Consider the following 26,371-nt stretch of genomic DNA (forward strand, 5'->3'; position numbering starts at 1 on the left):
GAGGGCCACGCTAGTTGCAAATCTGGACATATCTGTGAACGTAGTAGTACATCCAAATTCTTTGCCTGTCATCTACTTACTTGACTATGACAAACAACAAGCACTAAACTGGCAAGCGTGTGGACGGGTATTTGCTTTGCATCATAGAGATTTTGCATATTATGCTTGCAATCGCTTGGGAGCGCTTGTCATTCAATCCGATTGGCTGCAAGCGTGCCGCAAGCTAAACACTGTACGTATTTATAAGTACTTAGTACTCTGAGCTGAGGTGTTTGCCGATGTTTGCTGAATCTGAATGTTATTTGACGCAAGCGTTTGGTGACGCCATAATGACTTAACAGCTAGAACCCAGAGCCGTAAAGCCCGTTGAAAAAAAAATATGATTTGACAGGTGTTGTAGTTTATGAGTTTGTCTTGTTTGTCTATGGATTCCATTTTCAAATAAAAACGTTAAAATACCGGACTGTTGGCAATCAAGTTGGGATCATGAAAAATTATGAATTTTGTACCTAACCAGTTAAAAACTTTAACATAAAGACAATGGATACGATGGATTGTGTTTGATCAATTGTGATTATAAAATTAGTAAGATGGAACCCTCAAAAGAGGCTATTGCTGTTCGCATCACGCGGTTAAACCGACAAATTTTGGGAAAAGTGACCAGTGGACCCAGTAAACTTTGTAAGAAAATAGACCGTGAATCGTTATTGGATGCTATAACAGTTTTATATGATGAGTGTAACGAAGATCCAGTCAAAAAATGCGATGAACTTGTGCGAATTTTTTTGGATAAGTGTAAGTTAAAGTTGTCTAAGATAACACTAATTATTGGATAACACCTGCTCCTATGGAATGTTTATTTCGCTACTATGAATAGAATCGTTTTCATTGAAGTATGAGAAAATAATTTTTATTTATCATATTCATATCTTACTGCTTTAAAAAACAATTTTTTCTGATTGACTTGATAAAAAATATTTATTTATTATTTCATACTTTATTGCACACAACACAAAGTAAATATTGGAAAAACATACAAGGATCTTAATCTAATAGCTGTAGCATGCAAAGGCGGCCTTATCGCTAAAGCGATCTCTTCCAGGCAACCTTTGACGAAAGGAATCACGAAAGCACGGGTTGGTGCGGCAGCCGAAAATGGCCCTAGGTATATTATATTATTATAAATTAGACTACATACACAGTACATACTAATAATACACAAATATATATAAATATATATACCTATATACACTTAATTCCTACTACTTAGTACTTAATTCATAAGGTATACATGTTTATTTATAGATGTCAAATATCAGCATAAAAAATCCAAATTAAAATTATTTGAAATTATTTTAGATCGAAGCACTTTAGCTGAGCTACGGAGGGCTAGGGTATGTGTGTCAGATTTTGAGATGATTCAAATGATTGGCCGTGGGCACTATGGAGAAGTACAAGTAAGTTGATTATTTTTCGTAATTTTGCCCATATATAATTTTCATTTTTCACATAGTGTAATAAAATTAGTAACAAATAGATATACAAGCTTGTGATAGCCTAGTGGTTAGGACGTCCGCCTTCTAATCGGAGGTACTCTTGTAACTTTTTGGAGTTACGTGTGTTTTAAGTAATTCAACATCACTGGCTTTAACAGTGAAGAAAAATATCGTGAGGAAACCTGCATGCCTGAGAGTTCTGCATAATGTTCTCAAAGGTGTGTGAAGTCTACCAATCTCTCTAATGCCTCTTGTACACCTTACATCTTTTATCGTCATTATCTTGCTTCAGTACTACAAAGGATGGGTAACATTATAAGTGGGTTTCCACTAGAAAAACCATGTGCTAATATTAATATATAACAATGACATTCAAAAATAGCATGTTACCAACTCTTTCCTTTTCCTTATTTATTTATAGATGGTACGAGAGAAACAAACTGGGGATGTGTATGCTCTAAAAAGTGTTCGCAAAGATGAGGCACGTAAGAGAGTATCTGGAGCCGAGGATGAACGAGACATACTTGCTAATGGCACAGGACAATGGATACCACGTCTGCAATATGCTTTTCAGGTTATCTTTTTCATTTTATGATAACAATAAAATTGCTACAGTCCATTTTAGACAATTTTATTATGATCACACTAATATTTTGCATGAAATTTTAGTATTTGACACAGAATTTAGAAAATAAACAAATTTTTGTTTTTACTAAACCAGTCGTTTTTATAACTCAAATCATAATCTTTTTTTATCAAGTCCATTGTATTCATCTAATTCTTAATTTTCTGGTTTGTAAACCAAGTCAAATATAATTAACTAGCAACTGCTTGTTGGTTCGCTCAGCGAAAATAATTCTTAATTGATAAAAGCATACCAAGGGTTTGCCATGGAGAGATGTTACAGTCACCCAATTCAGTGAGGACATCCAAAAATCTGCCCTTCTTCCTTGTCTACATTATACAGGGAACCTCTGTACAAAATATCAGCTTTGTAGGTCCAAGGCTGGGTGTTAGTGAGTCAGTCAGGTAGTTAGAACACTTTTTATATATTCCTGCAACTTCGTTCGTGTGCATTTAGGTTTTTAAACTTTCGAGATCGCAGGGATGCTGTGAGATAAAAAGTAGCCTTTATGAGCGCAAGCTATCTCTGCACCAATGAGATAATGCCTTTAATTTCGTCCATGTGGAATTAGGTATTTTACCAGTGGGAACGCTTTTCTGGGACTGAAGTAGCCCGTACCCATTCCTGAAATGCCAGGTATCTCTGTACTACCAGGTATCTCTGAAACGCTAGCAGACAGACAAACAGACAGACAGACTTTCGCATTGATAATATTAGTATGGATATGGATTTAGATCAACTTATCTTAAATGTATAGTAATAAATATTTCATCTTTTCCCTAATATTAGAAGTCAAAATCTTACTTTTATGTACTTTTTACAGGACAGCAGCAACCTGTATCTAGTAATGGAGTTGTGTAATGGAGGTGATTTAGCTGGCCTGCTTGCGCGACGTAACCATCCGTTGTCGGAGCGAGATGCGGCCTTCTACATCGCTGAAGTGGCACACGCGCTGAAAGCCCTGCACGCGATGGGCTATGTGCATCGAGATGTTAAACCCCAAAATATATTGTTAGACAGGTAAGTCAAAGTCAAATTGAGCAGCGATTTTGTATACTTTCTGATAGTTAGCTTAATTTGCTATACAATGATGTAGTGGTGATAATTATGTAAACTTAAAACTAAAGCTATGAGAGGGAACCAAACTCGCCCAGGTCTGAGAGGTAAAGACCATTTAACATTTTTGGTACACACACACATACTTTAATTAGAGCACTTTCATTATAAAATATTAGGTGTTTGTTGCACTTAAATAAAACCAGGCCGGTCTTATTTGGTGATGTGACCGAGATGTGGTGCGAGCCGCCGGCGGTTCCCGGTCCCTTTCGATCTCATAAGGGAGAGATCAGAGAGAGATATAAGAAATAATAGTTTATGCGATAGAAAGATGTTTGTTGTGTTGCAGTGCTGTGCGAGCTGAATAACTGTACTTTATTGCGTCTCAACAAGTCACTATTTATTTAAACGTCTTTACAAAGTGATCCTTCTGTACCTGAAAGTATGTGTATGTACTAACTAATAAATAGCTAAGTAACAATGTATGTGGTCCAATTAAGAGAGGAAATAAAAGAAAAGAAACAAGTGTAACGTTTGGGGGCGATTTTGACGTAAGTGTCGTTTGAACGTTACGTTTTAGATGCGGGCACGTGAAGCTGGGGGACTTCGGGTCGTGCGCGCGGCTGTCGGAGGGCGGCTGCGTGACGGGCGCGACGGCCGACTACGTGGCGCCCGAGCTGCTGGACGACTGCTCCGGCGCGCACACTGTGTGTCTCGAGTACTGCCGCCGGGCTAACACTGCCATTGTGGGTTCGCACGACACTAACGCTTGTACTGGAGAGTTACTCTTCTAAAGAGGACATGACTTGTCACTAACTTAGCGTAGGTTGTGGTGGAATTGCTTCTTGTCTTCTGCAAATAGACCGGTTTCCGCACTTAGGCTGCATTTTTACGCTACGATACGCTCTTTTCTCTTCTTCTTTGCAATACCGGCAGGCGAGGCGGATGTCATGATCGGATAGCAACATCGCAAACCTGTTTGCAAGTATCACTCATCAAAAGCTTGTAAAAAATTATTCCTTGATTTCGGCGATTAAAAATATTTTTAATATGATTGATTTCTCTGTAATATGTACGGATTCATAGAATTCAAGTGTTTCCGCCAATCCGCACTAGACCAGCGTGGTAGACTATGGCCAAACCCTTCTCATACTGAGAGGAGACCCGTATTCTGTACTGAGCTGGCTATCGGTTGATCATGATAAGTGTTTCACCTCTCGAAAACAATACCCTATGCCAATAGTGTATTGGTATCTCATTTTCTCGAAAATTCATTGCTGTCTGCTGAAGTTAATATCTTTATACTGGCGATGGCGGTTGACAGCCAGGACATTATTCCGCTAACACTCATCGTTGCCCACCGAAAATATAGCAGCTGCAGACGAAAATATAGCGGACCTGCGTATTTTATTCCGCTCCTACTCATAGCTGCCAACCGAAAATGTAGCTTTAGATGGTTTTGTTTCTTAGGCGTGAAGAATCCATCTTCCCACTTGTTTGATCCCTGTAGCCATCTATACTCACTCCAGAAGCCTTGCAAACCTCCTACTTTGCAAAGGCCATTCTGCAGCGAGGCTGATTTTCTCCAAGCTTGTGTATTATCCACGCTAATGCTGCTGCACTTAAGTGGATTGCTATAAAGTATTTAAAACTAATTCGCAAACAAAGCTAGCTCCGTGTGATGTAAACAGTATGTAATTTTTTAAATTTTCACTGTGTTATGGTAGAAGGTTTGTGTATTTGCATTTTTACGTTATTTGGCATGTATCTTTGAAGTACTAATAGTATTGTAATAATTGTTGTACCTACCTAATCTGTTATAATATTTATATTCATTCCAATTTGTAATAGAAGCAGTGCTGACAAAACCAGAAAATTAATGGTAATACATGGTCTAAGAGCCGATTGTTTAGTCGCCAAATAATTTTTAACTGAGGAATCATCATCATCTCAACCCATCCCTGCCAGCCCACCACTGAGAATGGGTTTCGCGAGAAGAGCTTAGGCCACAGTCCATCACGCCGCGCTGTTGTTAGACTTCACACACCTTTACGTGTGAGAATTCTCCATAATGTTCTCAAAGCTGTGTTCTCATTCTGAGAAATCCTTGCTCGGTAGTGGGTCGTCGATGAGTTGAGATGATGACACACCGCTTTGAGAACAATATCGAAAATTCTCAGGCATGCAGGTTTCCTCACGATGTTTTCTTTCACTACATTTTCAATTGCTTGAAAGTAACTCAGAAATAAAATTACTACTTTTAGTACAGAACACTCAACTCAATGCCTCAGTTGGGTTTGGAAGTTTCAGCCATTAATCAGTTTCTACAATAACACTCAACTCAACTTAATTCCTCAGTTAGGTTATCAACAATGACATTCTTATTAACAATGAAAGTTTCAGGCCCTTAATCAGTTTCTAGAGAAACATTCAACTCAACTTAATTCCTGAGTTAGGTTATCAACAAGGAAAGTTTCAGCTCTTAATCAGTTTCTAGAGAAACATTCAACTCAACTTAATTCCTGAGTTAGGTTATCAACAAGGAAAGTTTCAGCTCTTAATCAGTTTCTAGAGAAACATTCAACTCAACTTAATTCCTGAGTTAGGTTATCAACAAGGAAAGTTTCAGCCCTTAATCAGTTTCTAGAGAAACATTCAACTCAACTTAATTCCTGAGTTAGGTTATCTACAAGGAAAGTTTCAGCCCTTAATCAGTTTCTAGAGAAACATTCAACTCAACTTAATTCCTGAGTTAGGTTATTAGCAATGAAAGTTTCAGCCTTTAATCAGTTTCTAGAGAAACATTCAACTCAACTTGATTCCTGAGTTAGGTTATCAGCAATGAAAGTTTCAGCCCTTAATCAGTTTCTAGAGAAACATTCAACTCAACTTAATTCCTGAGTTGGGTTATCAACAAGGAAAGTTTCAGCCCTTAATCAGTTTCTAGAGAAACATTCAACTCAACTTAATTCCTGAGTTAGGTTATCAACAAGGAAAGTTTCAGCCCTTAATCAGTTTCTAGAGAAACATTCAACTCAACTTGATTCCTGAGTTAGGTTATCAGCAATGAAAGTTTCAGCCCTTAATCAGTTTCTAGAGAAACATTCAACTCAACTTAATTCCTGAGTTAGGTTATCAGCAATGAAAGTTTCAGCCCTTAATCAGTTTCTAGAGAAACATTCAACTCAACTTAATTCCTGAGTTAGGTTATCAACAAGGAAAGTTTCAGCCCTTAATCAGTTTCTAGAGAAACATTCAACTCAACTTAATTCCTGAGTTAGGTTATCAACAAGGAAAGTTTCAGCCCTTAATCAGTTTCTAGAGAAACATTCAACTCAACTTAATTCCTCAGTTATGTTATCAACAATGAGAGTTTCAGTCCTTAATCCGTTTCTTGAAAAACACTCAACTCCTCAGTTAGGTTATCAACAATGAAAGTTTCAGTCCTATCAGTGTCTAGAAAAACTAATTTCATGTAAGTGGTTCAATAAACATGTAAGTCTTATAATATAATGTTTCATTTTTACAGTCTGCATGCGATTACTGGTCACTCGGCGTGGTGGCTTTTGAAATGGTGACGCTTAAGCGACCGTTCTCTTCCGATGACGATGACACCGTAGCAATAATCCTAAGTAATATACAAAAGTAAGTATTTTGCACCACAATTTATTACAAGAGGCTGAGATCTATAGAACGCACTCTGACTAAGCTTAGACTTAATACAGAGTCAAAACGAGACAGAGCTATATCTCTCACATAAAACTGTCTCGCTTTAACTCAATCTTAAGTCTGAGCAAATTCAAAGTGCGTTCTATAGATCTCAGCCTTACAATATATGAAGTATAGCAAGTATCGTTTCTATATTATAATCATAACAGGTATGAAAGGGATTGCAAAGCTGTGCCTCCATTTGAACCGCTACCCAACGGTCCTTCCAACACGTGGCGCGCACTAGTCAGCGGGTTACTGCGAGTGTCCCCCTCGAGAAGATACAACTATCTCGACACACTGCAGCATTCCGCACTCGCGCATCTCGCCTTGCACGCCATACGTGATCAGGTAACATGATACACCACAAGCCAGGTACCAGCCATACCTACGTAACCAGCTAACTTGAACTACGAGCTATGTGCCAGACATACGTGAACACTATGTGTCATACATGGTCAGGTAACAAGATACACTACGCGCCTTACGTGATCAGGTAACAAGATACACTACGCGCTAGGACCAGCCATACTTGACCAGGTGACATGATTCACTATGAGTCATACGTGATCAGGAAACATGATAGCGCTTTACAAATGTTCAGATAACATGATAACACTACGCGATATTCGTGACCGTAGTATGGTATAGTGATACGCACGCGCCGTCGTGCAGGCTGCACGCAGTATACATATGTACAAACCTCGTTCTACCTGCACTGGTTAACTGCACAGTTTATCTCTTGCGGGACTTTAGGCGAGTAAATTGCGTAGTTAACAGTTTGATAGAACAAACACAAAATGTTTTAGGTACCGCCATGGGTGCCACATCTTCGTGGTCCCGAAGACGCCACTTTCCTCCCAAGCCCAACCAGAGAGCCTTCTCCGCCTTCCGCTGCGCCCTTCAGAACAAGACCTCCTTTTGCTGGACATCTACCTTTTGTTGGTAAGTTGGGCGAATCAAACATTTTTTTCGATATATTTCCATAGGTATCCTATCATTGTAAGGTTTATATCTTGCATAGTACCTATTTATTTTTTCTCGCTATCATTTAACTTGATAGACTGCTGAGTGCTGAGCTATTTTTATCATCAAATTCCCTGAAAGTTGTAACATTGTATATCTTCTCAAACGAAATAAAAGATCTGTAGATCTGTGTGATCTACAGATTGACAAATAAGTCATAATTACAGAGTTAGAAGTTTTCTATTTTATATCTTTGATGTGTCTTTATTATTATTTTATGTTGTTGCACTGTTAAATGTTTGTTTCGTTCATCAATTGCTTCAGGATATTCATACGTGGCTCCGGATGAAAATGAGGACAGCAGCGGTGGATTCAATGCCTCACATGACTGTACAACTATTGATTTGGCCACATTCAAGTAAGTGTATTGGAGAAAAAAAGTCCACTAAACCACCACTGGCTGCATTTATTTGACAAGAGCCATTCAATTCGAAAAATGTATGTTTTGATCAATGATGGCGATGTTTTATGTTTGAACTTAGAAAATGGAGAGTCATTCCTCTTTAAAGATTGTTGAATGTGTTTTGAGTTACATGTATGTTAACCTCACAATGCTTTTTAGTTTAATAAAAGCCATTTAGTTCGAAAAATGGATATGATATGGTAGATAATTGTTTTTATATTTTGTATTTTTTCGCCATTCTTTGCGTCACTCTTTCCAAAAGCAACATAAAGCGATAAAACTGACAATTACACCAACTTTTTTTATTTTATTTAAGTTAATTTTATTCTTCTAGGGTTTCCTTGCGATAATAATAAGGTGTTTTCAGGTCTGCAGAGAAGCTAGCAGCGATGCGTGGTCGCGAAATCGCGTCACTCCAGAGCAAGCTCGCGGCGGCCGAGGCGGCCACCAACGGGGCGGTGGATACAGCGCGGCGCCGCGCTGACGCCGATGCCGAGACGCAGCGCGCCAAGCTGCAGGCCGAGATCACGGCGCTCTCGCTGCAGAACAAGTAAATCTCCTTTTGACCCTTGCAAACTAAATATAAAAAGCTTTTATAGCCGAATGGTTAGGTCGTGTCCGCCTGCTAATAGGAGGTCGGGATTCGATCTCGGGCATGCACCTCTAACTTGTCGTAGTTATGTGCGTTTTAAGTAATTAAAGATCACTGGTAGTGGTAAGGTTGTCCTTTGTTTTTTAGCATATCCTGTATTTATTCTTTTTCATAGTATTAAGCAATAAAGATGTTTTAAATTAAATTAAATATCACTTGCTTTACAGTGAAGGAAAACATCTGCATGCCTGAGAGTTCTCCATAATGTTATCTCAATTTTAATGTGTGTAAGTGCCACTCCGCACTTGGCCAGCGTGATAGACTATGACCAAACCCCTTCCCACTCTGAGAGTAGATTCGTGCTCTGTAATGAGCCGGCGATGGGTTGATCATGATAATGGTGATGAAAACACTATAAATACTAAATATCCAGGATATTTATTTTTTGATGCGTCGTTATTTTACCGTACTCGCCTAGTTGGTAATCAGTTTGTTTTAAAATATCGCATTTTTGACTTAAAATCTTTTTAACTGAATGCATCTGCTACGAAATAATTTTTGAAAATAAAACGGGTTTGAAATTTGTGCACTCCACGCGGATGAAGTCGCGGGAATAAGCTAGTATAGTTCTATATAAAATAATGAATATAAATAGTGATTACAGAGACAAATAATAATTAACAATAACTTAAAGACCTTTGTGTTCATGTATAGATCACGAAATCTCCTTTAAAACCTCTACCACTGCTAAAGATTATTATAGGAGTAGAGATTTCAAATGCATTTCTGTCACAAATGGTTTTTTTTTGTTACAAATGAAAAAGAAATAGACCTTATATTTTACTAAACTGTGGTTTTAACATGAACGCAAAGTTTACATAATTCTTGTTAACATCGCAGGCGTCTCGAACGACAAATAGAAGTGGAAAAGGAGGAGCGCATGGCTTTGCAGCGCACCAACCAAGAGTTACGGTCGGGCATCGCCGAGCGGACCAATCAAGAGCTAAGAGCCGTACAGAATCAGGCCTCTGAGCTGCAAGCCGAAAGGGACTTGTTAAAGAGCGATCTAGCCAGGGTCGAGGCGAGGATGAAGGAGCTCCAAGTGGAATGTTCTAGTGCTGTGGCCGCGGCGGATAATGCTCGAGCCCAACATAAACATTATAAGGTAAGCTTATGTTGTACAAAGATCTGGTGGATTCTGGTGGAAGTAGAGCATTTGTATCCTTAAGTGGTCGACATTGAATCTACTAGTACGAAACGTTTTTGCTCAACGTTTCTGATACAAATCGCTAAACTGTGAAATGCGCATCGGGCGTCCGGGTTTCCTTTCCTGACACATAATTTAAATGCCTTCAAAGCAAGAGTTGGTAGCTTGGTGGATAGCCATCTTATAGGCACGCTTCATCCTAGTGCTTTCCATTAAACATGATTGTCGCTAAGCGCAAACCTATTTTGCGATAATAATAAAAATATTCACTGGATGATTCGAAATCACGGTCTAAAAGTTCAAATAAAATTCTTTCCAATTTCAATTTCTAGAGAAAATTATAACTCAAAAGTAGGCTTGGTCTTATGGCATATTAATTAATGATAACCAACTCTCTTCTGTGAATACCAAGCTTTTAAATGAGATTAAAAGTTCCTCAAAAATTGTTAGTGTTGGAACTCCTCCTGGAACTGAAAATGTTTGTTATCAGCGAAGGAGACAAGCGTGCTTGTTTGTTGGCTATTTAATATAAAAAAATTCTAGAGCTGCTAAGCTCGCCATGTTGGGTTAAATTTCCGCCAGGAATGTGTAGGCAGTAGGCACTGTATCAGGCCCATAAGTCTGAACAACCTCAAACCCACCGAAATGAGCATGCGGAAGATTTTTCCCACTAAAGCTAAAATGAGAAATTGTCGTACATCCCTAGTGAAAGGCAGCCTATAATTTTTATCATTATGCTTTATTGATGCATGTAAGTTTTATGCAGGATGTTATTCAACACGTGCAAGATTTACGCCACAGATGGCTCACGGAAATAAATGTGAAGCCTATTGTAAGTGTATCAGATAGATATGGTAGTTAGATGGTTTTTTTTCATTTATATTCATGGTACTTATCAAAATTGTAGTTGTAGCAAGTGCATACATAAAAAAGGTAAAGTATTTGTGTAGATATACTCGTAGTTTGTGTAAAATAGTTGTAGACTTCAGATTAGGAAGTGATTTTGTCCTTAGTTGAACTACATACATCAGTTTTCCACCAAAAAATAACACGTCAGTTTTACATATTTCATCCGTTTGTTAGTGAAAACATTAAATAACTGTGTTAATTGTTGTTTATAAACGGTTTTTGGTCTTAGATGAATCTTACTAATCAATCGGTGACCGCAGTCTGACTAAATATATGAGGATTAATAAATTGGTATGAAGATAAACTATTTTAATTTTTGGCGTCTCGTCAATTCAAGGTCACAGATGGAACGGACGCCAAATTGATTGCTCTATAATAGCCGCATTAAAGCTATATGTGACTTTGCTCAGACTTTACTTGATAACTTGATAAAACAAGACATAACTCTGTCTCAAGTAAAGTCTGAGAAAAGTCAAAGCATTTATAAATCTCAGCCAAGGGCCCTTTCACAATACTTGCGATGCGAGGTCTCGTCGCAGGAACGACTTCGCATCTCCATGTCACTCCATACTATCATTATTTAATGTCCGTGCGTTGTCGTAGACTTTTACGATGCGCAGTCACACAGAAAGTATTGTAAAAGGGCCCTAATTTTTTTTGCGGATACTCTTAGGACACAGTAGCAAAAGAGCGCGCAATACGTCGTCAAACGCTAAGCGGGGGCGAGGCGGACGGGGCGCGTGTAGCCACGGCCGAGGCGAACGCGGCTCGCGAGCAAAGAGCGCGCCGCGAGGCAGATGCGCGCCTCGCCTCGGCCGAACAAGAAGTTATGCAGCTACGGGCCCACGTCGAACAGTTGAAGGAGCAGTTGAATAGTGCAAAGGTGAGGCTTTTAGGCTTTACGACTATATAGTTTGTATAAAGCAAAAGAGCAGTAGCAAACGAGCGTATGTTGCGCCATACATATTGAATTTACGATGATGTCACTCTGTATCAATCATAGCGATTAATCTGGAGGCTAGTACGGATATAGTGATTTCCGTGTCAGCCCCCACTCCGGAATCAATTATATTGGAAACTAGCTTATTCCTGCAACTTCGTCCGCGTGGACTACACAAATTTCAAATCGCTATTTTACCCCCATGGGGATTGAATTTTCTTAGCTGATGTCTACGTCATTATAGCTATCTGCATGCCAAATTTTAGCCCGATCCGTCCATTATTTGAGCTGGTGCGTTGATAAATCAGTCAGTCAGTCAATCAGTCAGTGCCTTACCCTTCCAATACTTCTCGGCCGTCAATAATTGCTTTATTAAGTCAGGAAGAAAGTTCTTGGTAATTGTACTATTGTTTTGTAGGAGTGTGTACGTGACAAGGAGCGCGTTTATGCTGCGACGAGCCAGCAGCTAAGCGAAACGCAAATACAGTTGGCGCAAGAGCGCATGCGCTGCTCCTCATTTGCTGCACAAGTTCAGGTATATTAATGAAACCTTGCTATCAGTGCTTCAAAAGGTAAGTAAGGGACAAGATGGCACACTTCTAAACTTTAGAAAATTATGACAATAAAAAATATAAAATCTACATAAATAATACTTATTATAAATACCTAAGGGATTGGGTACAAGGTAGGAGAAGACAAAAATTCAAATTTTTGTATTTTTAACTACATACAAAAACATTGGCTAAATTATCTTCATGTTTGTGTCGATAAAGCCTTATAATAAATAATATAGAAATAGTGCAATGGCCAGAGTAAAATAGACAGACCGCACCTATTTTTTTAAATCACCATGTTCAAGTTGTGCCATCTTGTCCTCTATCTTTTGTCTCGAAATATTAACGCGACAAGATAAAGGAGTCTGTCATAACGATTACAGTTTTTAGTAAGCGTTCCGGTAAACCAAGTTTCGAGCCAGATTTTGAGATTACTGTTTTAGTTTATACAATCCCACGAAATTTCGACGGAAATGGCTCTCTGACTACAGCTGTGTGTATAGGAGTTGGAAAAGGGCGTACACGAGGCAGCGCAGCGCGAGGCGGCGCTGGAGGAGCAGAGCGCGCGCACCGAGGCGCGCCTGCAGCAGCGCTTCGAGGCGGCCGAGGCGCGCGCCGCCACCGCGCTGCGGGACGATGCGAGGCACAGGGAAAAGGTAAACAATATACTACCACTGTAGTAAGTGTAGTAACAAAAGATGTTTAACTAAAATAAAAAATATAGATATATGTGTATAAACCGGCTCAAACTCACATTTATATGCCCAACTAGTTTCAAACTAATTAACAGGTCTCTAATCTAATTGATTTGGAAGATACGAGAAGCGATCGAAATTAGCCGTTGCATGAATTATTTCAATCGAGACAATAATCGGATGCTGCCCCCAGCTTAGGAACCGCTTTCCAAGATAACGCCATCGTTCTTGGACCATGACTTCGGCATGCCTGAGAAGTCTAAAAATAGTGCTGTCCCTTTCACAATATATTCTGTTGAAAAATATAGCACTATTATATTATTAAACATGTTTGATGATGTTGGATTATACAGGTGAACACGTTAGAACAGCTTGTTCGTCAGCTCGAGCGCGAAGTGAGTGCTTTGGAGAACCGTTCGTGCACGCGTTGTGTGAACAAATCTGAGAGCGCCGTTAAGGCCCAGGTCACCAGTAGTACCAACACTGAGGAGCCAGAGGAAACTGACGCTAACAGAGACAACAGGAGCGATACTGAGAGCGTGACGGACGCACACGTGAACGCGCATGTTTCCGTCCTTAAGGAGCAATTGGAACGCGCTGAGGCACAGTTACAGGTAAGCTGTTATCCCTAGCAATATGTCTAGCAATCGTATAAATACCGGACCGCATTACAGCGGCGCGTGAAAATATTATTTCAATCATTTCGTATGGTGCATGTCGCACTAGAGCGTTGCTAGGCGTCGCGGCATACAGACCATTCACTATAACTTGACCCTGCCGTCTTGTTGACACCATTACGTTGTTTGCTTTATTCCGTAGAACTTAGAGCTAGCGCGCACTGCGGTAGATTTCCGCACGTTTTTTTCCGCAAAATCTGTAAACTATAGAACCATAAAACTGGTATCAAAGTTTTACCACATTTTGGATGACGAAAATCTGGATAATTCTCTGCTAATAGACGCCTGAACATGCACTGCAGACCGCGACGGCAAAGGCAACGCAAATCTTTGTATACTTCTTATACCCGCGTTATGCAAATTGCCATCGCACTATGTCTGCTGCTATCGCGCGACTAGTTTTGTTGATAAACAAATATAGGCATAACTTTTTTTATAATAAGATAAAGTTCAAAACTAAAACCCCACTACGATCCCCTTAATAAACGCTGAAATATAGTAAAATTGGGTTTCTGTCGCTTGGTGTATTTTAAAAGTATACCAAGCGCATTTATGAATTTCCTCTTTGATTTGACATCCCACTATGCAATAGCAAAAAAATTTTTTTGGAGATTTCCCACTTTTTGGATGTTATATCCGTCAGATCAATTTTGTTAGTATAAAATGTAGCCTATGACCATAACAAGGAATCAATTGACATCTCATTCATCAAAATTAGCCTATTAGTTTAGCCGCTACAGTTTAACACACATAAATACAAACCTACATACATACACAGACTGCCAAAATCACAACCCTTGCTTATGGCTTTGCCATATTTGTGTAAAAAGGTAAACGGGCACTGTAGCCATACCTACCCAGTATGCAAACTACGACGTACACAAACGAAATTAACAGCGTATATTCAAATACATCTCTGCTGCTCGATCGCGGTAGAATGATAGCTATAATGTTACAATTGTAATCACCTTTGATTGGTTAACGCTCGCTCACTATTGGCTACAATGCATTGTTTCAACAAGAATCGCACAAATTCAGCCAATCACAACAATTGAGATTGTAATAATGATTGATGCAGGTTTTACGAAATCGTCCTACTTATTTACACTGGCAGGTCGCGTTGTTGTAGGTCATGAGAATCACAAAATAATTTAAATAAATTTTGTACTTACCATGAAAGATTTATACTTTTTTCAATGTTTAATAACTTTTCCCCCATCGATTTTGAATCAAATATTTATATTTACAGAAAGATTTTGATTTAAAACTATTTTGGTTCATGCCCGCAACCGCAAAGGCGGGTCCAAAATGCCCGATTACCTTTACTATATTCTTTTGTTTGAAGGCCCGAGCTGAGGAAATAGCGACACTACGTCAAGAAACCCGAGCTGCTAACTTAGCAAGATGGCGCAAGGTAAATATTGTATATAACCCGTAAAATGCTTTACCCACAATTGAAAATAATTTTTGAATGAAGTCAGCGGGAGTTGTCAAGGTCATCCTATTAGCAATGGACGGTATAATTGAGGAGCTGGCGAACAAAACAGACTAAGATAAAAAAAATGAATTGATGAAAAAATACTCTGCCGTCCTGTCCGTTGATTTGCGCAGGCCCTTATAGTACGCGGTATAAAATGTAATGTAATGTACATCGACCTATAGAAGGAGATAGCGGATTTGTAGAGCATTGTCTCTGACGTTGAAACCGACAAAATGTCATATACAACCCGTCGGAAACATCCGCGAACCTGGCTTAATGACGTCATGCAATATGCTCGCGTTGGCAACGGTATTGGCACTGGTACTGGCAACGGTACTGGTAGAACGTAGTGTTTACATCCTCTTTGGGTACTGGATAGGCGAAAATGGGCGAGATGCGGGGAAGCACATTCCAGCGAAGTGCGCAGATATTTCCGACGGGTTGTAGGTATGAGTGACACAGAAAACGCTCTACAAAGCCAAAATGTCATTCTAAAGGCCGATGTACATTATTTATTTTGCTTTTATTTTTTGCCGCGTATTGTAAATATGTTATTGTTTTGTATTATTTTGTTTTAGGAAAAAGAATTTAATGATTTATCTCTAGACGCAAAGATAACAGCAAGAGAACTAAAGCGAGTGGAAGAGCGCCTGACATCGGCGCTCGAAGCGCGGAGATCCGCCGAAGAGAAGGCGGGGTTGGTCCACAAGGAGATCACTACGATAAAGCCGCAGTACGAACAAACTAAGAAAGAGGTCGACAAATTGAGAGAACAGGTGGATAAGTTACAGAAGACTAATCAAGTTTTACAGGCGGAGGTAGACAGGTGGGTAAACAATTTCTTTACACTTATTTGTTTCTCTTCATATTTATTATATACTAGACTAGAATAAATGATGCCCGCGACTTTGTCGGCGTGGATTTGGGTTTTTAAAATACCTGTGGGGACTCATTGATTTTCCGGGATAAAAGTAGCCTGCTTGCCCAGGATGCAAGCAATCTCTGTACCTAATTTCAGAGACTGACAGACAGACAGACATACTTTCGCATTTATAATTTGTATTAGTATGGATAGTATGGATGACTTTGTCTGATTGGATTTATGTTTTAATAATCCCAAGGGAACTCTTAAGGTTTTTCGGAACCAAATTAGCCTATACGCCCTTCCCTGAGATGCAAGGTATCTATGTACCAAATGTCAAAATTGGTTACAAATTCCTAGCAGTTAGTCATGAGACGAGACAGCTCTAAAATCTAAAAACCGCGCGTTGCTAGAACTCTTCATACAAATAGGAGGTTATTAATAGGGATATTAAAAGGGAAAGGTTTTTGAGTTGAAACAGTTATGATCTAGGGGTGCTTTATTAAAAAAGAACAAGTTTATGAAAAATAATCATTTTGTAACTTTACCGAGATTCAGGTCGCGGAACGACATACGCAAACTGAAAAGTGAAGTACAGTATAGCGAGAAGCGTAGGCTGCACGCAGAGGAGCAAGAGGAGCTTTCGTCGCGGGAGCGAGCGCAGCTGCGGGACGAGCTGGCGCCGCTCCGCGCGCAGAATAACGACTTGATACAAGTAAATTCATTTTTCTTTTATTGAGAACTCTGGTTACAGTAAATGCAGGTGAAAAGTATTTTAAAAAAAATTCTGCCTACGAGCATGCTATATTTTAAATCTAAGTACAATCTACATAAAAGTTCACAAATTTCACATTATGTAAGTATAAAGAAAAAAATTACAAAAATTAAAATTAAATTTTAAATTTTCTATCACGGCACAAATTGCAGCACGTGTTATGGTTTCGAACCGCAATATAGTTGACAATAACTGAACAGAGATATTGAAAATAATTAATCAAATCACGGGAGTGTTTACCTCACCAGTTCCGAATCCGTCCGCAGTCCTGACACCAAAACCATCACCATCAGCGCTTTCCAGCTTAAATGGATCTATTTAAAAATAAAGACCCTCCCTTTTCGGTTAAAATATTTATTAATCATCATTTATTTGACTAACTTATTCCCGCGTGAACTACACAAATTTTCAAACCTCTATTTTATCCCCTTAGTGCTTGAATTTTCAAAAACCTTTCTTAGCGGATGTCGTCATAACAGCTATCTGCATGCAAATTTCAGCCCAGTAGTGTGAGCTGTACGTTGAAAGATCAGTCAGTCAGCTTTTCCTTCTATATATATAGATGACAATATAGTTTTAACTGTTTAATTTCTGTCGCAATAAGCATTAAGACAATGAACTCTAAATTCCTGCATGTAATATGTTTAGGTTGTTTGTTTATTTTCTTTGTCCTGAATGCCTGACACATGTTTTTTGTAAACAATCGATTACAACACACAATGACTAACACCTCTGTCACTACTTAACAAACTATTCTTCACCAGGATGGATTAGAAACGTGGTTACGGTGCGCTTATACTGTAAGGCCAAATAATTATTATTAATCAGCTAAATAAAAGTGTCAAAAAGTTCTTAAAACTTCATATAAAAATCGCGGACGCAGCAATCTAACCAATCCAACGTTTTGGACGTTTTAACCTACATTAGGACAGTCTGGTTGTATTGAACATACAACCAGACTATGTTCAATATTTCATGACCGTGTCCACGAGTTTAGTCAACACAAATAAATAAATAAGTGGTGGTAAAAAGTTGAGTAAACACGATGTCGGACTCCTGCCGTCGTGGAACAAAATCTGTTGGGAATAAACCCACACTTTGGCCCAAGCCCGTTCACCCACAACCAGGCAGGGCGGCGTGGGGACAACGCATGAGGCTCGCTATGGCGGCCGACATGCTCGAACAACGATGCCAAGCCATTGCCGCTGCTCTCTTTGCGTTACATGCGCATTTGGCTACGGTAATTAATAATTTTACAACCTCATCTGTGCTAATATCTAATTAGGCGCATAATTTGCGACTGTTTGCCCGAGTTCGTGCTCAAACGTTGACTGACTCACCAAACAGAAATTGCCCCTCTAATTCAAGTCAGTCGCAAATTATATGCTCGTGAATCCGCGCTCTAAAGACATTTTTTGAATTCGCTCAACTTAAAGAAAATAAAATGTCAGATCCGGAAAAGAAAATGAAAACCTTCAATTTCATGTTTGGATATGTACGGTAAATGTTGTTTCAGAATAACAAAGCTTTACAAGAAGCGTGTAGTCTGCTGGAGGAACAGCTCACAGATCTGGAGAAGCTTGCGGATCTTCATGAACTGAAGAACAAAGATCTGGAGGTATTTATTACTGAACAATAAATATTTGAATAGGAATTGTTTTTGTTACAAACACATCTAGCAATTTGCAAAGTATATATAGTATTTATATACTATATATAGTTTTTTTGTTGTTGTATTGACCTGTAAATTTATAATAAATTTATGCAAACATTAAAATAAATTTGCAAAGCACAATCATTTGCCATACATGTATTGTAAGTGTGTTTTGTTTGACTCAATACATCACGATGTTATTGAGTTAAATCAAATCGTAGTATGACCTGAATATGACCTGAAACACTACCAACACCCTCCTTGGGATGCTACTACATCCAGATAGGCGTGCTACTGTTGCGTATACGTACCGTTCTGCAAATGTGTCTACATCAACGTAACTGGTAACGTGCTTGTTGTCTATACGTATTTGTGGTTTGTATAGAATGAAATGACCCGCTTGCGGAGCGAGTTGGAATCGTGTCAGAGCCGGTTAGCGGAGGCCGAGCGCCAGCGCGCGGAGCGGGCGGCGGCCGCGGCGCTCGCCGAGCAGCGCGGCGACGAGGCTTGCGAACAACTGAAGATGGCCAACTCGCATCTACAAATTTTGCGTGTAAGTTTTCATTTCTCTCCAGCTATTTTCAACAATTTTTAATAAAACCGCATTCAAAATTCTTAGTAAAATATGACCACGGTACATTTAGTACTTTTTGGAGAAACTTCGTAGAGATAATGGAGACTTAATTTGAGCTTTCATCAAATACCAACGCGCCAAGGGCTTGGTTCGTAGAAAGACTCTTTGGAAAGATGTCATTAGAAAATGCCAACCAGAATCAACTGTTCGTTACTATTGTAAATGAATGTAATTTTCAGCATCAGCATCTACCTTATTTATTCAATCGCAACAATCTGCTCATTTTATCAAGACATAATCAAAAACAATCAGATTCTAAAAGAAGAACTTTTCTTTAAACCCTCTTATAATACAATGTTGATAGGAGCGGCTTGATAACCGGGAGTCTCTACTTGCGGAACTAGAAGGACGCGTGGTGACGCTCGAGAGCGAACTGGCTGCGCGCGACTCGGCGCTCGGCAACGCGGGGCGGCGCGTGCGCGACCTGCAGGAGGAGTGCGCCGCGCTGCGCACGCGAGCGCACCACCACCACTCGCAGGCGCTGCAGCTGCAGGCCAGCCTCGCTGATGCGCAGGTAAATAAATAAATTCGATGCAAAGCGAGCTAGTCGTGAGGTCGAAGCTTTGGAAGCCAAAACTTCAGCTCACTAGTTTTAAGGCCAATCTAAAAGTGCCTGAATTTCTAGTCTAACCCCGAATTGGTAAAATGGAGTTTAGTCTTTGGATTAGGAATTTAGGCAGTTCAAGATTGGCCTGACAACTTGATAGACAGAAGCCGAAATTTTGTAATTAACCTTATAGCGGTAGTGGAGTGCGAAAAGACCGAGCTTAATTGCATGCAGTGCAACTTGCAACATTGTTCTTCTCAATTACTGAGCGTACGAACAAAAAAGATTCATACCATCAGTGAAGACATTTTTGAGAATAGCATATGCACAGGAGTGATTTAAGTACAGTTAATATAAGTGGCTTGTAGCTGAACTACTTATAATTACAATGAATATTAGTAAAAACTGCACGTTTTTATGGTACTTGCAGTGGTGATATCTCTTTTCTCCGGTGGTTTACAGTGTACTGCCCATAATAAAAATTAAAGTGTGTGATATAAACTTTCATTTCATAGACAAGTGGTTTTATTGGATATGCCGGCCAACTTGTCCCATTGTCCTTTTAACTTTGTTGACTACAAAATTGGTCCTTCGAACCGAATATTCCAAATGCATTGGTATAACGTAGGAGGAGACTGAAGCGGCGCGCGAGGCGCACGCGGCGGCGGCGGCGTGGTGGCGCACGCGCGAGACCAAGGCCGACGCCACGCTGCGCCAGCAAGCCAAGCTCATCGACTTCTTGCAGGTAATGCGCACCACGGTCCCCACCGCGCTCGAACATCTCCACACCCACCAACCCTAGCGAATATTTTCATTATCAACTTACATAGTCCCCCACACTGGCCAAGTGCGGGTTCGTAGACGAAACACATTTGAAAACATTTTGGAGAACTCTCAGGCATACAGGTGTCATCACGATGTACACCGTTTAAGCAACCCTTCCAGCATCAGTTTTCCTCTTCAATTATAATATCCTTATCGACCTTCAAGTCGAGAGTGAATAGGCATCTTCTAGGCAAGCGCGATCCATCTTAGGCATCATTACTTGCCATCAGGTCTGATTGCAGCCAAGCGCTAGTCTATAACTTTTTTTTTTTTTTTTTTTAAACGTACAACTAAATAAAAAGTTTAATAAATGGCAAATACACTGTGACCTGACTGCTGTACCACCTATAAAATGTGTATTTGCAATAATAAATTATGATTATGATAAAACGTTGTTTGGAATTCTCAAATGTATTCATGTTAATCCAGGCAAAAGTAGAAGAAGCAGGTCGGAAAAAATGCTCGCTGAGTAACAAACTGTTCGGTCGTTCGGGTCGCCGCACCGCCGCCTCGCCGCCCTTACTGAGAGTCAACAGGTAGACACTTCTAGAAACATATTACTTAATTAGCTGATGCCCGCGACTTCGTACGCGCGGATTAAGGTTTTTTAAAAATCTCATAGGAACAATTTTGTGTGTCTACAGAATGCAAGCTATCTATACTAAATAGATGGTGTCTACGATTTCGTCGACATGGGTGTTAAATACCGTGGGAACTCTGATTTCCGGGACAAAAAGTACCCTTACGTCTGTCCCGGTAATGTTATATATTTCTGTAGCTTTCGCCAAAGCCGTAAAAAGTTAGCAGACACGCACACTTAGCATTTATAATAGTACTAGCATATGCCGCGATTTCGTCCGCGTGGACTACACAAGTTTCATAATCCCTATTTTACCCCCAGGAGTAAAATTTTCAGAAATAGTTTCTTTGCGGATCTCTACGTCACAATAGTTATCTGCATGCCAAACAGTCAAACAAGTAGTTGGAGCTTATTAATAATTACAATGCGCTTTTACAGAGAACTGCGTGAGGAAGTGGAACGTTTACGAGCTAAACTCGCTGCGGCAAATGCCAATGGAGAGGTCAAGTATGTTAGATATTTGCGTTCTTCTATATTCACATATGTATTTATGTGTAAAACCGTCAATTTGTAATAAAATGTATCGCATTTCAGTTTCATGCCAACACCGAGGCGAGAGAGAAAGGAGAAACCAAAGATAATAGTGAATGGGTAATAATTTATATATTTTTAAGTATTTTATTTTCAATCCTCTGTAGATTGTACAAAGACTACCAAAAACATTACCCTGTAAACTTTTATTTGCAGTGCTTTTGACATTGACACGCCAGATGGGAACGATGATTCTTTATTGATAATATGGTAAGCAGTCCTATTTTTTACTATATCTTACATTACAATTTAACTTGCTATGGACATCGTAACTAAAACTCCAATCGGTTGTGCATTTTTATGCTAAATTCATCGAATTCAATTCGCTTCCGAATAAAACTTGTGTTCCACAAAGCTGTTAAACGTGTTGGTACTGTGTGGTTCCGAGACGGTCAAGCTGCTTGATGGAAAAGCATGCAGCTCGATGCGCCTGTCAAGCAGCTTGAGCTAGCAAGAGGCACTTTTCTCATTTCGTACCCGATCGTCGTACTTATCGGTGAATGGTGATTTTACTTTCCAAAGCTCTGGCGCGTCTCGGTATAACGATGTTATTAATAATAATAGAAATTAGAAACTCTTTTTAGTTCCGTTGTTTGATATTTTTTTCACTGTCGTCTGACAAAGCGTCATGATTGCTAACTGATGCGCGTTTGAGATATGCTTCATCAAGCCGGCGTGAACATTAGCCAAACATCGCGTCAAGCAAAAATTTTAAATCGCATCAATCACGGCCAATCTTGCTCGTAAGCACGTAAATGCTTGACTCAAGCTTCAAGCAAATATTATAAACGGTCAATATGCTACATCATCATCATCAGCAACCGATAGACGTCCACTACTGGACATAAGTCTCTAGTAGGGACGCGCCAAGGTCTTGCGCCGCCTGAATCCAACATGATTGGCTCAAGCAAAAATCAACGAGCTTTGTCATCAAGCCGCTTGATCACTTGAAAGCCCTTAGGCGCGACTGCGCCGATTTTTGCGCCGCGCAAATTGACTCCTTTAGATCTTTGACCTTTCGCTTCTCGCGCCTTAGTACTTTACAGGAGTACAAGTGGAGTGAATTTTTGCAAAGAGTAACCCACCAAGTTTCTTGCTGGATCTTAAGTACGAAGGACGTTCTGAATCAGTGTTAAATTCACTTGATTGGAAAGCACTGTATTGTGTTTCCCGCAGGTCTGACGGGTCCCGCGAGCGTGTGCAGGCGTGCGCGGTCGAGCGCACGCTGCTGCTGCGGCGCGGCGAGCTCGAACTGCGCGCACGCTTCGTGTCGGCTGAGGCGCGCGATTTGTCTCACAACGAGGCTAACAGAGCGTTTACTGTAACTATACTTACTATAGTTACCTATCTAATTAGTTGTTCCCACTTCAAAGTTATAAAATAAATAAGACGAAGTTGCATCCTGCAGGCATAAACTAGTATTTTTGAACTTAGGTAATGCAATTGAGAGCTTTGCAGCATAACTTTGAACTTTGCAACATATTTTTGATAAATAAATCATTATTTATTTATACAACAACCCAAACGACTTCCGGACTTGTAACAGGCCGCCATGTTTTAAAGCATGCTCGTGTAATAATAATTGTATAGTAAGTATAACATAGTTTAAAGTACACTGTCGCATTAGGGCTCCCTGTGAGGACACACACATACATAATAATAAAATGAATGAAATGAAAAAACAATATAATACCGAGCTTGATTTTCAGAGTTTGACCAACATTTGCGTATCACCACTTACACTTAGCCCAATGATATTGTCCGTTCATCGTAACTTGACGCGTGAGTAGTATGTTGGCACCATTGCAAATCACACAATAATAAAGCCAATGGTGCCAACAAATTACTCACGCGTCAAGTTACGATAAACAGATAATAGATTTCTTTCTCTGTTCGTATTTTATAACCCCTTATACAACAGATAAAGGTAGAAAACTCGGATCAAGGAGCCGAAGCAATAGCCGTTTGCTCCACAATAGCGGCGCGCACCGAGTGGCTCAACAAGCTCGCGCCGGCCAGCAGCCCCGGCCGCGGCTACGAGCCGCCCGCGCTGCTGCGGACGCGCGCGCCGCCCGCCACCGCGCTCTACGTCGCGCCCAACGTTCTCGCTATAGGTACGTATTATGCAGACACGATTAATGAGGCATTGAGGGCTGATCTTTCAGTCGACAAATAAACTTTAACTGATGGATTTTGATGTTATGACAGATTTTGTATAGGAAATAAAAAATCTGCCAATACTTCAAGTCCTCTTGCAACAGTTATTTGGCCTCAAGTATATTCTGGTAACTTATGAAAATTCGAAAGACCCGAAGTAGATGTCAATCGATTCGTAATATAGTCCGGGTGATATAAACTGTTGTACATTTTATGTTCAAATAATATCAGTAAGATGGACTGCTCTGATTTTTTTTGCCATGTCAAATGAAAGAAGAGATATTCTGAGTTCATAAAATAATACCAAGCGACTGAAAGATAGTTAGAGTTAGTGCTAGTTTTGAACTTGTTTGATAAATGTATGCCTCCTTTATTTAGGTTGTCTGGACGGTTTACACTCGCTGCGCGGTCCGATCCGTGTGGAGTGGGAGGGGGACGTGTCGCCGCCGCGTCGCGCGGAGGCGTGCGCGGTGCAGCTGGCGGCGGCGGCGGGCGCGCGCGCGCTGCTCGCGTGCGGCGGGCAGCTAGCGCACACCGGCCTGCTCGCGCTGGGCTCGGCTCTGCGGCGCGCCACCTCGCTGCGACCTGTCGTCACATTAGCCAGGGTTCAGCTGCCTGATACTACTGCACCGCACTTAGTCAAGGTACGGGCACAGAAAACTAACTAAAGAAGCAAACTCACGTCACGTGATCTCCAAGAATCGTCTTTCTTCTATATAGAATGACTATCACGAATGTATTCTCTCTTTGCAGGGAATTGCAGATGTTACGGAGGGCCACTGCGCGGCCGTCGCCTGCGGTCGCCGCGTGTTCCTCCTGCGCTTCGACGCAGCGAATGCAGAGTTCAAGATCGCGCGCTCTCTCACCGTCGATCGCGCGCCTTACGCTCTGCTTCTTACCCAAAATTTCATATACATCGCAGGAGAAAAACCCTTGAAAGTGAACTTGCCCTCGGGAACGCTCGAAGCCTTTGCCATGGATGAACCCATCGTAGCCGCTGCATTTAAAAAGCACTCCGCACCCAAAGCGATTGTACAAATTCAAAGCAAACCCGTTGAAATACTGCTCTGTTATGACGAATGTGGAGTATTCGTCGATAAAAATGGAAAGCGAACACGGAACGAAGACCCTAAGTGGACCACAGCCGTGCACGCCTGGGAATACGTCAGTCCGTTCCTCTACGCCGTCGGAGAAGACCGGGTCACGATCATTTATATCCACGACGACACCTACAGAGCACCGCCTTGTACTTGCGACACTACCTCTTTAGCTTCATCGGCGTCGGAATGTTACCAACCCGATATATTTAACTACAAGTGCAAAGAACCTTCGCTATTAGGAACGGCGCCGAATGGTATCATTATTAAGTCAAAGGTTGACGATGAATACCAAGTATCGATCGTGGAAGGCAAGTCAGCATTTAAGAGCATAGGTACTTCATTAGATTCGTTAGCGACTATATCGGATTCGAAAGGTTCGTCGACTTCGGACCTCGCTCAATCTTTAACCGATGTAGCGCCCCAAGACGTGTCTCAAGAGAGCGTAGAGTTGACTACAGGGTTTTTAGCTGATATAAGAAAAAGAGCTCAGCAACTACGAGCAAAACATCGTCAAGAGAGGTCTGCAGATGATGTAATTAAAGAAATTTTGACTACAGAAGTTGGTTTAAAACGAACTTCAAATGGGAGGAGATCCCCTGCAGTGATATCAGAGTTCGACTCGGATTCCGAGTCTGAGAGTGAAGAGGGGACCGGATCCACTAAATGTACAGCAGACTTATGCGCTGAAATGTTTTCAAGGCAAGTTCGCTTCAATAAATAGACTACATACCAAAAGTACCCCTTAGATCTTGTCCTAATAAAGATGATTACATGGTTACAGATCCCTAGTCCTTAATAATCTTAATCAAAATTACTTAGATTTATTTACTTGACAGCCTTACCGTAAACATTTTATTTTTTGCAGACGTAAGTATTTTACTTTAAAATTAGAAATATGAAACAATGGAATTCAGGTTAAAATGATACTGGTGAAAATCATTTACAGAAAATGAAACGCATTCTTATTAGCTCTAAGTGCATTGCTGCAGTACAATGAAAATTCATGACAAATGCTGTGTAACAGTATATCATCATCATACATTATTGATGTAGGGATGGAAAAATGAAAAGTTCGTACAATCGACTTTGTTAAATTAAAGGATATAAAATATGTGTATTTCCTGGTACTACGTACTTATTAGTTGTAAATGTGTTATTTATTTGTATAATTTACCTACGTATTAGGTATTAATTACTGACGCAATTTGTACTTAAGTTATTATTGGTTCATTTTATTTATTTATTCAGATACAAGTTAGCCCTTGACTGCAATCTCAC

General features: G+C 40.2%; 1 protein-coding gene across 4 annotated transcripts; it reads left to right on the forward strand.

Annotated features, from left to right (window-relative positions):
• Positions 1 to 464: 464 nt before the first annotated feature.
• Positions 465 to 26,347, forward strand: LOC117985246 (citron Rho-interacting kinase-like). 4 transcript variants are annotated; one of them, XM_034971937.2, is made up of 32 exons: positions 465 to 795; positions 1,360 to 1,457; positions 1,918 to 2,070; positions 2,945 to 3,141; positions 3,758 to 3,923; positions 6,707 to 6,822; positions 7,056 to 7,236; positions 7,695 to 7,830; positions 8,176 to 8,269; positions 8,682 to 8,864; positions 9,807 to 10,071; positions 10,880 to 10,945; positions 11,696 to 11,905; positions 12,381 to 12,497; positions 13,020 to 13,172; positions 13,565 to 13,825; positions 15,234 to 15,302; positions 15,947 to 16,194; positions 16,789 to 16,945; positions 18,522 to 18,623; positions 19,045 to 19,212; positions 19,598 to 19,807; positions 20,469 to 20,585; positions 21,095 to 21,201; positions 21,684 to 21,752; positions 21,840 to 21,896; positions 21,993 to 22,046; positions 23,013 to 23,157; positions 23,758 to 23,950; positions 24,372 to 24,637; positions 24,747 to 25,792; positions 25,959 to 26,347. In XM_034971937.2, the coding sequence occupies exons 1-32, from the start codon at positions 591 to 593 to the stop codon at positions 25,990 to 25,992; spliced, it is 5,643 nt and encodes a 1,880-aa protein (XP_034827828.2). In that variant the 5' UTR covers positions 465 to 590; the 3' UTR covers positions 25,993 to 26,347. The 4 variants fall into 4 exon arrangements, with proteins under 4 accessions (XP_034827828.2, XP_069356600.1, XP_069356601.1 ...); XM_069500499.1 differs by having other exon boundaries at positions 3,758 to 3,884; XM_069500500.1 differs by lacking the exon at positions 10,880 to 10,945.
• Positions 26,348 to 26,371: the final 24 nt, after the last annotated feature.

This window comes from Maniola hyperantus, chromosome 9 (genome assembly GCF_902806685.2).
Source record: "Maniola hyperantus chromosome 9, iAphHyp1.2, whole genome shotgun sequence".
Classification (NCBI taxonomy): domain Eukaryota; kingdom Metazoa; phylum Arthropoda; class Insecta; order Lepidoptera; family Nymphalidae; genus Maniola; species Maniola hyperantus.

Excerpts from the sequence above, each read along its gene's own strand:
- LOC117985246 (XM_034971937.2), top strand. The coding sequence starts at position 591 with ATGGAACCCTCAAAAGAGGCTATTGCTGTTCGCATCACGCGGTTAAAC. Across the intron at positions 7,831-8,175 it reads TGGACATCTACCTTTTGTTG|GATATTCATACGTGGCTCCG; the intron begins GTAAGTTGGGCG and ends CAATTGCTTCAG. Across the intron at positions 13,173-13,564 it reads ATGCGAGGCACAGGGAAAAG|GTGAACACGTTAGAACAGCT; the intron begins GTAAACAATATA and ends TGGATTATACAG.